The sequence below is a fragment of the Atractosteus spatula genome, chromosome 6 (genome assembly GCF_055471065.1).
Source record: "Atractosteus spatula isolate fAtrSpa1 chromosome 6, fAtrSpa1.hap1, whole genome shotgun sequence".
In the NCBI taxonomy this organism is placed as follows: domain Eukaryota; kingdom Metazoa; phylum Chordata; class Actinopteri; order Semionotiformes; family Lepisosteidae; genus Atractosteus; species Atractosteus spatula.
Window position 1 is genome coordinate 24,946,557 of NC_142711.1, and position 16,277 is coordinate 24,962,833.

At 37.0% G+C, this 16,277-nt stretch overlaps 1 protein-coding gene across 1 annotated transcript in view; it reads left to right on the top strand.

The window, feature by feature from the left end:
* The window catches only part of phlpp1 (PH domain and leucine rich repeat protein phosphatase 1), a 109,890-nt gene that overhangs the window by 77,124 nt on the left and 16,489 nt on the right, over positions 1-16,277 (top strand). The window contains exons 5-11 of the mRNA XM_088919331.1: positions 3,073-3,219; positions 5,016-5,243; positions 7,094-7,296; positions 7,740-7,800; positions 8,083-8,178; positions 11,675-11,830; positions 14,592-14,792. Coding sequence (XP_088775457.1) covers positions 3,073-3,219; positions 5,016-5,243; positions 7,094-7,296; positions 7,740-7,800; positions 8,083-8,178; positions 11,675-11,830; positions 14,592-14,792 — 1,092 coding nt within the window. The remainder of the gene's footprint in view (positions 1-3,072; positions 3,220-5,015; positions 5,244-7,093; positions 7,297-7,739; positions 7,801-8,082; positions 8,179-11,674; positions 11,831-14,591; positions 14,793-16,277) is intronic.

Sequence of the window (16,277 nt, forward strand, 5' to 3'; positions counted from 1 at the left end):
AGTTCTTTGGTTGTACAACAGCTGATATCCTGATAAAGCCTTTCTCATGCCCTATCATGAGCTGTGGATTGAGAAAGACCTGTATGAGAACTGAACAAGGAGAATAATCTTTCATGACAAAGGTTAACAAGTGTGTAGGGGTTAATACATAAGCCTTTCATCAAGGTTCACCTTCACCTTAAGTCTCACAGGAATCTCAGTTTAGCTTTTACTCCATGTAATTCCATACCAAACTGAACCCCACATGGTACCAGAAACCTGCCATTAGTCCTCCTTCCTGGCAGTCACATAAACAGAAATAGCAAGAGACAGGCATTTATGAATTTTCACACTTAAGTTTTGCAATTCATGTTACAAAGATGAGAGACTCCTGTTATTAGCCATTGCATTCGTGGTCATGAGATTCACAATGTTATGCAAGTTCAGGATATGAAAGTAAAAATGCTGATGGCGACAAAGATATGCATCTTCAAAAATTGCTGGTCTGTGCTGGCACTTCATATGTAGTTCTATTACCTTAGGAAATCTAAAGAGATTAAGTTACATACAGTGAATATAAGTTCATCTTGGTGTCTTTGACTATCTGGAATTAATTTATAAATAAATTTAAAAAATAATAGAATTTGGACTTTGGACTTATAGTGGCAGACAAAGATGGTAACTTAGTCTAGGAGCTCCCATATTCCTACCCATTTTTTAAAATATTTAATTTGAATTTAAGTTTAGGGTACATTCACTCACTGATTTTACTATGGGTTCCCTTGGGGACTCGGAAACCAGATCTCATCTCTGTATGCACTGCTTTTAATGTGTTCCAACCTTTCTCCTCTGTGATACAGAAAGTAAGTGGGTGGACATTATCCAGCTTGGGCAGCACCAGAACCATGGGTGCATCAGAAAGTCAAAGAATGAAATATCTCTGCTTAAATCCTGTTTGGCAGAGTTAAAAGATAGAAAGCTCCACTCTACAATCCTCTTGCTGGCCTGCCCAAGGGTGCCAAGGGATGATGATTTGTTTAACTTTGGATAAACTTTTCTAGCAAACTGGCTACACTTGCTCGCCCATTAAAGTTGATGGCACTTAGGGATTATGATTACAATTCCTGGAATACCTGAGGAATTGCAATCTCGTTGCACTTGATTCACATACATCCAAAAACTCTTTATAACAGAATACTCCTGAAATGTGTAGGGAGACATCAGGCACACCCTGACTAAAGCTGTGACAGTGCCTGAAGAATCTTCAGCTGGAACCAACCATATGGTATTGTATTTAAGTTCAAAAACACATTAGCAAGTGCATTAGATTTTTTCACTGGTATATCCCAGTCAGGACTACCTAGCTTGTCTAGGTCATCAGGATCTTGCAAGATCAAGCTACCATATGATTATGCTCTGAGGAATAGCCTGAATCTTTTGACTGCACATGAAAATATTTTCAGTCTTTAAAAAAAAATGCTTCATCTTTTAATAATAGAGTTGGGTTATCTTTCCAGTAATAATGTTGTTAACATTGTTAGAGTTCCATGAATAATGCCCCATAGTTCTGGCTTGGATGCCTGTATTCATACACAATGAGATGAGTGCTGCTGTGCTGTTTCTGACCTACCTTTTAGCCACATATCCCCTTCACTCCTGTTTTTGTTTGTTTTTATTTTTTTATATTTTGTATATTTATCTGTATGTTTTAAGTTTTATTTATTAAAAAGTACGTGATGTAACTGTCAATTTCCTTTATAAAGATGATTAAAATTGAACATTTATAAAGGTTGCATGTATATCAGCATATTTTATAATCTAATATAATATGACTATACTGAGAGAGCTAAAGCAAAAAAATGAGGAATGCCCTAATTCTTCTTCAGCAACTTTCCTGCCAGAGTCTCCTTGTTAGTGTTCTTTAATTAGTTCCCTTTGCCTGTAAACATTTAGTTTGTGGTTATGACTCATTATTCCTTCGAAGTGATTTTAGAAATAACTGATTCACACATCTTTGTGAAAACTTGGTAACGTCTCCAATCTAGGGGGCATCTTTCAGTTCTTCAGAAAGTTAAAAGGGCATGGTCAGAGCTGCATGTACATAATGGTTTTAAGGAAGGCTTTCGCAATTTGAATTTCAGTAGACAAATGTTAAGGCTCAGGCATGTCTCTATTCATATCCATGCAATCCATGTATGCTTTTGTATTTTAATAATTGTTCTGTTGCCCTACTTTGGCAGTGAAACACTGATCCATATTTGTAGAGGTTTTTTAAAAAGTCCTCAGTTCTTGTAGAAAATCAGCAAGAGAAACAATTGCCGCTTTCTTGGGTTTTTTTACTGTATGTTTATTTTTTATTTTATTTTTATTTTTAGTTTCAAATGAACATCTTGACTTCTTTGTGAAACGGCAGACAATGCGCAAAGTGTTATAATAAGCTGTGTTTAATATGTCCCTTGAACGTAGCACAGATTTTAACACTTGGCCTACTCCTGTTTGATCTTTTGAATAGTGGTTCTGCCTTGAGTACAATATTAGAGTCTCACAGCAGATTCTCATACAATCTGTGTATGTAATGAAGAGTTTCTGAGCACTCTTAAATGAAAATGTTTCTAGTCTATATGGCAAAATAAGAGTGATTGACACCTTCCTTTGGCATTTCCAAGTAGAATAACTTACTAATTTTGTTATTTGAGATTTTAAAATATAGCATTGTTATATAAAATATAACATTATTTAAAAATCCCCATTTTTTAATAAAATAAAAAATATAGTGTCTAAATATAATTTTGCCATTTGTTTTCATGTGGTAGCAAATTGCATATGTGCATTCTCTTAGTATTTTTCTGGTATACACTGTACCTTTAGGTATTGATGAGGTTGATATAGCTACCATCTGATATTATGCTTGGCTCTTGTGTTATTTAATGAGTCACGAATTGGTAAGAGCACATGAGACATGACCTGGATGATTAGACTTAAAAATTTGTTCGTGGTTTTTATGTAAGTGTATAACAGTCATCTTTGATTAGTGCATTTAAAATTGAAATATGTCATTCATTTCTTTTTTGGTTTTTTTTATATCCTTGGCAGGTTCTCAAAGCTTAGAAGTCTCAATCTCTCCAATAATCACTTGGGGGATTTCCCGGTGGCAATCTGTGATATCCCAACTCTAACAGAGGTTAACCTCTCCTGCAACTGTCTGTCAGCTGTGCACGCTGCTGTGGGGACAATGCACAAGTAAGTCACAAGGCCCAAGGCAGTTAAAGAAAGTTCAGAATCTAAATCAGCTGCCTAGTACTTCCTCCTTCATGTAGTTTCAGACAGTAAATGCCGAGTACTTCTGTGAATAGGGTGTGGTCGACTGTGATACAAATGTTGAATCTTAAGGGCATTTCTCAAAAAAGGCATGCAAGGCAAAATTTAATTTAAAATAACACAATATTGAACTCATCTTAAACATGGGAAATTAATGGTGGAGCTGCCTACAATTCAGGTTACAGCAAATTGTTTCTGATGTCTCTGTCAGCCATGAAGTTAAAAGCAAAGAACTGTGTGCTAATATAAAAGTGACCTTGTAAATCAAGCCTGTCCACCAGGTCCTCAGTGCCACACTTCAGCCAGTTTTCAGTCCATCAGTGCTGTTCCTTAACTGAATCCCAAATTGAGTCAATTACTAATTGGTTCTATCCGAATTTTCAGCTTTGGGAAAGTCAGATTTATTTTACATATGAACAGAAGTAACGTGTAAACTTCTAGGAGCAGAAAACAGTTCTAATGAAAAAAGTTATTAATTCAATGAAAGGTTCAAATAAGCAACCAAATGTCAGTTTAGCCTTAAAAGAGACTGAGGGCGCCAGTACCAGGAGTGGAAGTGGCATTTTTTTTAAATGCCCTTCATAAGGCAAAATACATATTCATACTCCTCCACCAAAATTATATATATCGGTGTTTAATTTGTCATGTCTAATACTGTGTTGCACTTACCAAGGATGTAAAGATGTGTTATAGATTTGAGTGAAGAGGGGCTAGAACTCCTAGTCTTTCCAAGACAGTGTAACACAAGAGCAGGAGAAGCAGCTACTGGTGCCCTCTACAGGCTTCTGCTGGATCTAAGTAATATGGAATGTACAAAAGGTTTTGAGAGTTTACTTTGGTTATAAATTCAGGTTTCGTCCTTTATGAAATTAGTAGGTAATTTCCATATTCATACCACAGTGGTTTATCAGGCTAGGGCTTATGCTGGTTTCTATGGCATTAAGCAGACAAAGAATATATGACTCTCCCCCTGAATGGGATGCCAGTCCATTACTATGTCTTCCCCCAGTAAATGAGGGGACTCATTCTTACAGCTGAGGGGAGTGGAGAAATCGGGGTAGACCTCTGCAGCAGTGACTTGAACCCCCCCTCAACACACCGTTTATATGTCAATTGACCTAAACTCTATGCTACATTGCCCCCCCATTGACGTCAGTAAAACACCTAAAAATAAGGCTTCTGAAACCTATAGTTAATTTTGTGTGAAGATGAAAAAGTAAAAACTGCAGGATGAATTATTTGCTTTTACAAAATTTCTAATAGCTTACAAAACTTTTTTTTTGACAGATCCTTTTTTCACTTCCTTTGTCATGTCATTATAAATAAAGCTATCAATGCCTTGGGTACGAGGCTTTGTGATCTGTGACATGTTAAAAACGAGTGGCTCAAAGGTAGGCAGGTTAGAGGAGTCTGTCAACAATTTCTCATTGTCTCCTGAGGTCTGTCATTTTATGGGGGTCATAGCTGCAAGCAGAGATATAAAAAAACATGAAACTGGCTATTCCAAACTGGAATGAGTGGGTGTAATAATTGGTGATTCTAAATTTAGAAAAATAAGTTCCTGACTATGTTGGGATGAGTTCATAAATACTTAAGATTTCATAAAATGTATAACAACTTGAAACAACAAAGGCTTGGCTTTGTTCTTTGACAATAAAAAAGAGTTGCTGTGAGGAAAATTTAAAAAAATCTTTGTTTTTTTCCCCCACACTCCACAGCCTGCAGACCTTTTTGTTGGATGGCAATTTTCTGCATTCACTTCCGGCTGAACTGGGTGACTTGCAGCACCTGAGCTACCTTGGCCTGTCATTTAATGAGTTCACAGAGGTGCCCTCTGTGCTGGAGAGGCTGACTGCTATGGAGAAACTGTGCATGTCTGGGAACAACCTGAACACTCTTAACCTGCAGATGTTAAGACTGCTGTCCATCAAGCACGTGGACCTCAGGTACAGTGGATGCAGACTAGCACAAAGTTCAGTGTATATAGCCAGGTGTAGAAGCTGCAATGGTAGTACCACTGAAATGTTTAGCATGCATTTTCATAATTTCTAGGGCAAGAGTAGCATCAAGATTAGATCTGATTAGCACAATGCATGAAGCCCATATGCCCAGGTGTGTTTATTTTCTAAAACAAACCTGTGTAAAGTACACATTTACAGTGACCTACAAGGTGTTATTCTATTAACACATTTTGAAAAATTAATCCTTTAAGTGGGCAAGTTCTCTAGTTCTCTAGCTTGTTTCTAATTCTACCAGTAATTGATATAGAGTTCAGTACAGTACATACAGTGTCCAACAAAAAAAAGTTTAAAACATGTTTCTGTGTATATTTGTGCTTGAGACACAGTAAGCATTGGTGGCATATGTATTGTGAAATCAAATCTAAAATCATTTAATAGTTTTTTTCTATTTAGTGGCATAATTTAGTCAAATATGATACATATAGAATTAGATGTAATTAAATGTGGAGATGCATAAGAGAAAACAAATCAATTGACTGACAGAGTTGCATTGACTGCAAACCAGAAACTGATTGTTCACAAGTATTTTTTAAGAAAATGTAAAAGACGTGTTAACTATAAAAAATGTTTTTTCTCAAAAGCATCTTCTAGGACTTTGTGGAGTTTCTGTAAAACCAAGCAAACTTTTAGAACAGTTCTAAAGCACATTGGTTTTAATGTTGCTAAAATTGCTGTTCAACATTGGGATATTAGATTTGCTCTGTTCAGATACATTTTCCCTATGTTCCAATCTGATTAAACACAACTGTTTACTTACAACTGATAGCACGGTAATTGTATGTCATTGCTTTATTTCCAAAGGTTTGATATAGGACTATGAATTAAATTGAGATGAAAATTCTGTTTGTGATAATTTTTAGAATTGTAACATACCAATATTATCAATGGCATCAATCAGCAATTAAGTGCTATCAATAGAACAACAACTTGCCACATACTAAATGTATAATAAACCCATCATCCTCATAATACTGAATATTTCCACAAAATCTCTTCATGCTTTAGCAATGATGCATTTTATAAGCAGAAAGTTTGCAACTTTTGTGTTTAACATTTTATAATTACTGAACATTTTCTGTCTTTAACTCTCCTTCTCTTTCTACCTTCTAACTCTAATTTTCTGATTTCTTGGAAGTGATAGTTTATAAAAATAAACTACATCTGTATTCTGTAATTAGCTTTATTTTTTTAGTATTTTGGGAAAAAAAGGGAATTTTATATTTATAAAAAATCAACTAACTTCAGACATTTTAAAAATTGTATTACGAGCACAATTCCCTGTACTTTCCATTCTCTTTGTTGTTTTAATATGTTTGGTGAATTTTATATTTTTCCCCTCTCTGGCTCTTCGCCATGGCAGGATAGAGCAAGGCACTAAAAGCTAAACCTTGCTTATTTTTTTGTAGAGTAATAATGTATGTGAAGAGTATATTGTTTTTACATGTGTTATACATGTAAGAGGCTACTTTCCAACTGCTATGAACTACTTTGCAATGTCTTATTTTATTTATGAATCAAAGTATCAGCTAGTACCCTAAACATAAAACATAAAATCAACCATAGACAAAGCACTCAGTAACTTGTCATAGAGGACATTTTTAATTTAAGGTCTATGTTTCAGCATAATGTCTCAGTGGTACTCATTGTGTGCATCTACACAGCTCTTTCAGCCTTGCCATTGGGAATAGCAAGGCAACATTTATTTTGTTTAGATATTTCTGGAAGTGTTCTTTAGGAGGAGCTTTGATGTTTCGTCCTGATCTGTCCTTGGCCAGGCTGAATAAGATCTGTAGGGTGATCCCAGAGGAGCCAGAATTTCTTCAACATATCACTCACTTGGACCTACGAGACAACCAGCTGCAGGAGGTGGATGCTACTGTTTTCACCAAACTGGAGGTGCTACACTGTGAGAGGAACCAGCTGACTACTCTAAAAGTTAATGGCTGTCTCCTGAAAGGACTCTACGCATCAGCCAACAGTAAGAGAAACTTGCTTTAAAACAAAAAGAACCCAATGCTCCTATTTGGAAAAGCATTTTCATGAAGTTGTAGAAGAAGTGAAAAAACTAGAGTCTAGGATAGAGTTATGTTTGAGTCACACATACTGAATTTCAGGGGCAACCTAATAGCTTTTTCACACTGGTACAACCTAGCAGACCCCAGGTCAGATGGAACATCACAGAGTCTTCCCAACATGGCTCGGCTCCTTTGCCTGTTGAAAGTACAAACTGTGCCATGTTTATGACTGAGCTATGCCGAGGTAACTCTGGTGTTCCTGTGTAAAAAGACCTTTGATTTTCTGTGATAAGAAACCAGAATCTGTGAAAAAAACTTTAAACCATGTAATACAAAATTATCCTCACTGTTTGAATTTCAGACATCTATTCAGTGTTGTAGAACGTAATGTCTGTGCTTCTTTCAGAGCTTTCTCAGCTCGAAGTATATCCTGTGCCCTGTAACCTGACCTTTATGGATGTCTCAAGGTAAGAACTTGAAAAAAAATTCAAGGCAATTATTTGAGTACTTCACTAGCCCTAGTAACAGCTGTATTAATGCTCATTATTTTAGTGTTTGTATTGAGGTGTTATCTGAGGGGTTACGAAGGTCAGGATTTAAATCTTAAACTTTCTGTTGAAAAATGTTAACCTTCACAACACAAGAAAACACCACAGTATTTAAACTATATATTTTTTGTTTTTTCAACTCGACAAGCCTTCACTTCTTTCTGCCTTGCGTAACTCTTTCTCTGACCTTTCTCAATCTAGAAACCAACTGGAAAGCTTACCTGAGTGGGTAGGTGAGAGCAAGAAACTGGAAGTGTTGGACATCGGCCACAACCAGATCTGTGAGCTGCCAGTACGGTGAGTGCAGAGTCGTGTGCTCCACAGCTTTGCCGCACTGGAGTACAGTGGCAGGAGTGATTTCTAATTTCATGGCTGGGTAGCCCCAAGTCATGAGAAATCTTTTATTTCCAATTTTATAGCCAAAGCTATTAGAACATGTATAGATGTAATCGTGATAGGAATGCATTGGGTTTAATCGAAGGCTATCAAAGTTATTCACACATTCCATGGCCATCTAGTGTTTTGAAGTGGGTCGTGGCAGGCTCCAGGGAGTATGATGGTGTTGCTTTGTATTTTCCATCCCTGTGCTATGATTTTAATCCACCCTTCAGTGTTAATGCTGTTGTACAGAAATGCCGACACTAGGAATATGTAACAGTGGGAAAGTTAGTCTGCCCTGCCTTATCCACATACAGAGTTTAGCATTGCTGGTTACATCCATGGAGTATTCTCACTGTTTGCGTTGTCATGGAAAGGAAGTGCTACTAACCAGTTCATAAAGTGAGTGTGGCTTTAATAACAGTGACTGTCAGTTGACCCTGATATTGAAGTTATTAAAAACTTGTCCTGCTACATTGACCTGGATTACCTTGTCTGAGACAGTTGGCTGACTGGGTTAATTCTAACCATTATTACTTAAGCCTTTCTTGTCAGTCTATTGCATTTTGTTCTCTTTTTGAACTTTGTGACACCCTTATTAATAAATTATAACTGAAAAAATTCAGAAAAATGAAATGTGTGAAAGCATCTGCTTCTGTTCAAGCCATTTTTGTTTAATGCATGCAATGTTCTAGTCATTTGGAAAAGGATTGGTTCTCAGGTTTTACTGTGTGATTTTACTCACCACAGTTTCACTGTGTTATCTAAAGATACGTTTATTTTGCAAGTTTTCACCAGACCATTGCTGGCTTTGACAGCAATGTCATAAAGGTAGTCCTCCCACTTTACGGTGGACTGTTTCCAGTCACTTCAAGTAAGCCTAGACAAGACTAAAAAGCAATTAGTATGTTGATAGGATCAGTTTTGTACTGCTTCATGGTTGCATGATGTAATGGGATTGAAGATGAGACCAAACAGGCAAGGACTGTAAAAGGTATTCAAAGCAGGACAGCCTCAAGAGTGAATATGTAACCAAATGTTTTTTTATTGGTTTGCCTATGTAAAATGAGCCAAACAATGGTTTTATTCTTCCTAAATTAAGCTTCGTATTATAATTATGTATGCTTATATAATTAGGTAGCTTTCATACACATGTACAGTATACACTAATTTTAGTCAATTTTTGTTTTCTCATTCTAGTCCTTGGATTCACCAAAGGATGTTGTCAATAATGAATTCATCATCATGGCCTTTTGGTTCACTACACTGCATTCCATTACGTAATCCTATGAGGGATTATCAAAGCACATACTTTGCTGGGTTGAGTTTGATGTCAGGTAGTCAGGCTCCATAACTGCACTTGATTGTGTTCCTCCCCAACATGAAAACTCTGAATACTAAATTATCCTTGTAATACAAAATGGTAAAATACCGAAACTTCAAGTTCCTAGTAGTTGTGTTGCAATATAATTACTTTAAAACTACATCTTTAAAATAACATACTATCCTGTGCACCCCTCCCCCCTCAATGTTCACATGCTGTCATTGCCTTAAAGTACATAAACACATATTATATGCAAGCTGTACTAAAACCAACAATAGAGAACATAGTTCTCTAGATTGTACTGGAACCAATACATTTGCTATTTACTGCTGCAAGTTACTTTGTACTTTTGCTTTCATTTTGTACCAGAATGAATGTTTAATACTGAATTTGTTAATTAAAATCAATAATATCAGGATAACTTTAATTATATGTGTCCATACCGGTCTTCCCAGGAAGGCAAAGTATGTTGTTTTTCATAAATTTCAGTTTGGCTGCACACATCTCTGATCTACAGTGCCTTGTCAGTAGCACAGAGAGTAGACTGAACTATTTCTTATTATTTATCATTGTTTTCTTATGTGCCACCCAGTTTGTAAGTGCCAGTTGTGCCTTCGCTTCTCACCTTCCAACAACTCATAATGGGAGAATAAGGCAGTATATATGGGTTTCTCTGAGCTGTCCACTCATCACGTCATTCATATTTTGTCCTGCTACAATCTCTACCAATGTGCAGGTGGTTAACTAGGTGTCACAACAAGCCTGCAGGCACTTAGGGAGTTGCCAAGAATCTATCACAGGGAGCCACCGAACCCAATCCCAGACACGAAACTTTTTGGAATAGACAAAGCATTGCATGCTCCACTTACACACACACTTAGGAGATTTAATTAGATTTGGGAAACAACCTTACAGGAAAATTCTAGGAGGAAACCTGTCACACTTTTTTATCACTTTTCAGCAGCATGACTTACAGCAGTGTTTTAATGAGTACTGCATGTCAGCAGTCTGAAGGCATCATAAAAAATACAGTATATTCAAACAAAACGGGTACAACTTTGGTTTGTTCGTGGTTTCGTTGTTAAGGAGATGAAAAGCATTAGCACATCACACAGTGCCTGCTGCAGGACTGCTGCTTTTGTAACCTGAGAACAACCAAATGGATGGAAAGCCATGGTAGGCTATTGCTTTAACAATGGGGTCCTGAAAGAACGAGCCAGGTGGCCAATGTAGAGTAATCTCAGTCCTATAATAAAGGCTGTAATGACTTTCCTTCAGAAGCGAAACTCGATAGACTTTAATCTCTTCATCTGATCTGGGGGTGGATCTCTTGTTTGGTTGTGTAGTGTTTTGTTATTAAGGGACTTGTTTTTCTTTTATGCATCACCCTCATTCCCCCATTGCAGCAGAATTTTCTTACCTGGCTCAGATTATGCTTGTCTTAATGAAACCCTTAGTTCAGACCCTGAAAAGCGATCAAAACCCAGACACATAATCGCAAACCTGTGAATTCAGTATTCTTGTGTTCATATTTTCCAATACCTGTCCTGTAAAAAGAAATGTTAAAGGTAAAATACAATTTTTTTTCCTTTTTACTGCAGGCTTTTGCTGTCAGAGCTCCTGCAAAATTATTTAAATCATGAAGTGCTTTTCTTCTTCAGACAAACACTTTTTTTTAAATAAAAATCCCAGTCAAACCTCTATGTATTTTACACCATCATTGCATGTGGCAGATGGTGAACAGCTCTATTTGCATTTACAGTAGCCTGCAATCCCACTAGTGCATTATTAACGTTTTTAGAAGGTTAGAGTGCTTAGAACTATTTTGCCATTTTTGTTGTCATGTAGTAAACATTGGAAACATCTAATGAGAACGTGAATGGTTTCTTTTAACATAACATAATGCTTGTAGTGTGGTGTTGAGCATTTTGTCTTAAATAATTTATTTACAAATGTCAGTGTGTTTGCACAAATTACTGGGGACAAGTCCCTGACCAGTTCCTACGTGACTCTGCTACTCTCTATGCATAGGCCAGGTGGAAAGCGAAATACATTTTGACAGACGACGGTGTGTTGCCTTTGATATTGCAGGCTGTTCTGCAACAGCAGCCTGCGGAAGCTTCTGGCGGGACACAACCAGCTGCGCCGGCTGCCTGAGAGACTGGAGCGCACACAGCTGGAGGTGCTGGACGTGCAGCACAACCAGCTGCAGGAGCTGCCCTCCAACCTCTTTCTCAAGGCCGACAGGTGAGCACGCTGGAGCCAAACCCTGTCATTATACTTCATGTTTCACAGCATGTGCAGGCGGGGGCCCATGACAGGAGTCACACTGCTGATAGACATCAGCAAGGAGTCCCTTCTTCCAGTTCTTTAAGTGTGACCCCAGAACCCAAGGCCGCTGCCTCCCAGATAAGCCCACAAAAAATCAGGTGTAATTGTCAGCTGATAATAATAGATTCTCTTCTCAGAGAAACATATAAGGCAAATTAAAATCCATGCAGACAGAGCTGAAATGCCTCAGTATCAGTTGTAATGTACCAGCTCCTAGCATTTATTCTGTCCTTAAACCTAAGTTACCCCCGCTGAATGGAAGTGCCCATTTGTGTTTTCTTCATTAGGAGGAAAGTATTTTGCTGCCGCATAAGCACATAGTTGATCAGCCAAACACTCCAGCAGTGAGTGCAAAGGTGTATACTTCAGTTTAAGTCATAATGTTCTTCTTGTGCTTATGTCTTTTACTTTGGGTGAGATATTTTACTGTTATTCACCCCCCCCCCCCTCCCCAGCTGTGGTGAATTGCTGACCCAGCAAAGATTATTCCCATCAAAAAGTTAGTAACAGAAAGTTAGGTCATAAAAAGTTGTTTGTGTAACCCAATGTATGGAGCCGTATGTTTGTGATTATGATAGACCATTTGATCTCATCACATGATCTTCAAGAAATAGGCTCTGTTTGTTTGTCTTCATTTGGGTGAAATGAGGCATGCTGTGATTTATTATGTTGTAGTGTTACAGTTTCTGCCTTTTTTAATTTTGGGGGAGAATGTGATACACATAAAGATTTTCTGTAATTTTGAGTGAATGTTTTCACTAATTTTTATTTTTAGTACTTTTCTCAGTACATACATATCTTAAACTTTTTTTATAATGAGCATACAGCATGGTTGCCAGCATTGATCAACATCTGTTCTACAATAATTTAATAAATGTATCTTTAATTTAGTTTCTTCCAGTAGTTACAATCATGACTTATATTTTTTCACAATTAAAAGGACGAGTCTGTTATCCCTCTGTGTTAAGATATATTTTCTTGTACAGTATGGGGCATCACTTTATCTGCTATGCTTTTTGCCCCCTCCCCCCCAAACAGCAAATAAATAGAAAAACATGTAAGGGCTTTGGATGGCTGTTGTTTCTCATATCTCTACTGCTGATTCAGCAATAAAATAGACGTCAGTCTTTGTGAAGGGCTGAAGATATGCAGAAGGAGCTTGACACCCTAATGGCAGAACCAGAGCACATAAAATCTTGGAAGTGAGGGGATTTTCAAGGTTCAGAAAAATGACAATATACTATAAGTGGAGCTTCATAAAATAAAGCTTATTATTGTTGTATTAAAGAGGTATTCTAAGTAGTCTTTTATTCTCCCTGAACTGACTCTCGAAGCATTTTCAGTGATTTAGCTAAACTAGTACGGAGACTAATTTCAAACAATTACAAGTTTAAGGCTGCAATGTGCCTTTTTGTTGTGGGATAGACTATTAAAAACTCTATTACTGTTGAAATGTAGACATTTCATAAATCATTGAAGTGAATCTAAGTTTGTTCTAACAATCTGCTGTTCACTATAGCTCTTCCTTTTTTTCAGGAACTCAGCAGACTTCTTTTTTGCTTAATCAAGTGAAACATTTAAGCCTGCCTCCTTTTAAGCTGCTTGTTTTGACTGTTGACAGCTTGAAACCAAACACAGAAGCTCTCCAAAAGTGTTCTTTTGGATTTGTACACTTACTGGATTATTAAATTAAACTCCATTGCAGGAATACAGGGAAAACCTTAATGTCTTCTTTTGTGTCAGAATATTTCACCTCTTTTTTTTTTGCTTCTTCCAACTTCTGAGCTGCTGTCAGAGAAAAAAAACAACCTTTTCTGTGTTGATGTTCCAGCAGTCAGCATAAATTTTAGAGAAGAGAAGTGATTGAACAGCACAATGTCAAAACTGACACAGCAGCCGATAGAACTGGGTTTGGCTTCTGTTCACTGACAAAATACAAAATAAATTAGATGCTGTATTTACACTGATGAAAAGTGTATCAAAAATGACAGTGGAATGGACAAAGTCATTATCTGACTGCCTGAAAAAATAATAATCTGAATATATGTTAATTATTCTTCCCATTGTTGCATGAGCTACAAATGTGTTGTTTCTGTACATATTTACAGTACATTGGTTAAGAAATATTCTCAATTTTTTTTCTAATCCTAGATTTTCAAAATACTTCACAGCAAACATTAATACATTATGTAGAAAAATTTTACTTTACATTTTACATTTCTCCTTCCTTTTTGTCCATGTAAACTAGGCTGTCAGAGAAAACCTGTAGAAGTTTTTGAATGATAAATCTCCTAAAAAGGTACCTTGTCAATTCAATGGCTTACTCCTGCACCAGTATTGAAACAAAGAACACAGAAAAAAGTGCTAATTAAGAGGACGAGTATGGGGAAAAACAAGCCAGCCTTGCTGATAACACTTATATACTGGATGTTGATTAAATACTCAGATCAATTAACCAGTGTCAATTAGACAAGCTGAGCCGGGTGGTCTTCTTTCATGTGCAGCCTTGCTACAGTACATAAGTCACAAGACTGTCTGTTGTAAGGATTCCTTTGTACACTCACACATTGTGATTTGTTTTTCACCTGTTCGCTTTCACTTAAAGAGAAGATCTATTCTGGGGGAATGGTATTTTCTTTTTACTTATGGGATTGTCCTCAACTTTTTTTTTTTGCAGTTTACGATGTTTGAATGCCTCTGCCAACAAACTGGAGATGCTTCCCCCTTCCAGCCTGTCTGAAGAGAGCCACAGCATCTTGCAGGAGCTGTATCTGACCAACAACCGCCTCACTGACAAATGTGTACCCTTACTGACAGGCCACTGCCACCTCCGAGTTCTGCATATGGCCTATAACTACTTACAAAGCTTTCCAGCCAGGTGAGACCCTCCTTTCCACAAAGCCTCCTGCATACATTTCTGCACACTGCTGGTCTACTTCAGTTTCCTAAACTCCTGGTTTCACAGATGGTCAGGTTTATAATGTGAAAGGTGTGTATAGGCATACCTTTTAGAAATATTAGAGCATTTTTTTCTCAACTATGCTCATCTGAGAAGAAAAGAATACAATTATTGTTTAAGAAAATAAAATTAAAACTAAAAAATATAAAAAATGAAAATCAATAAGCTGTAATATCTGGGAGAAAAACATGTCATGGTCATTTCCATGTTAAGCACTCGTCTAAATAGAGCAAAGTGTGAGCTAATTTTGCTTTACTTTATTTTCACTGTTTCCTAAGTGCTTTCAACTCACTATGTCTGCAAAGAAGGCTGCAATTAAAAGTGGCAAAAATGTCAATATCAGTATGAATGTTACAATGCAGATTATAAGGTGTGTGCAGGATGGTGAGCGCAAGTTTGACATTGATAAAAGTTATTATTTTTTATCTGTAAAATATTTTAAAATGGTTTATGTATGTAGAGTATCGGTATTGAAGCTATTACCAATATCCCACGTCCTTATATTTCAATCATGCATCCAAATTGTCATTATTGCAAATGTGTTTCTATTAGGGTGACATTGTTTACAAAAAAAACTAAATTATAAGTTTTGCAAGGGTGTACTAAAATTGTGCTTTTTTTCCCCCAATTTATCATTTCCATAAATGTTTAGCATAACATTTTTAAATACCTCCTTCTATTAACTCTGATTTAGTTATTATTCTGATGTTAGTTTGTGTGGAAGTGCAGAAGTGCATTTTGATGAGACATCTTCTAATATAATGTGGCACAGTGGCAAAGTGGTTAACATTGCTGCCTCACAGCACTGGGGCCCCTAGTTCAATTTCAGACCTGTGTGTACTATCTACGTGGAGTTTGTATGTTTTCCCCATTTTCGTGTGGGCTTCCTCAAAGTGTTCTAGTTTTGCCCCACAGTCCAAAGACATACATGTACTGCTAGGCTAACTGGCTTCCAGGAAAAGTGGCCCTAGGTGTGTATGTTTGTGTCTGTTTGCCGTGCTATGGACTGTCGTGTGTACCCCAGTGTTCACTTGTTGCTTGCTAGGATACTGTAGGCTCCTGCTCCCCCCTGACCCTGAATTGGAAGAAGCAGTTAGAAAATGAATGGATGGGTCTTCTAACGTGTGTGTGAGATTAGATTTGATCTTTTGTGTACATTTGGATGGTATTTTTTTCATGTTTGAAATATTTAATTCACTTGACTATAAACACTTTGGTGATAAAGAAACCATTGATTGAATTATTTATATATGTTTGTGAAATTCGTTTCTCAACACTTTATTCATTTTGTGACTGACCCACACTGTGGCATAATTAGTTAAGTGAATGACTTCTGAAAATTGCTCTGTAATACATGATGGCCAACTACTATGTTGGTTTTGACTGATTGCAAATGAGGGTTAC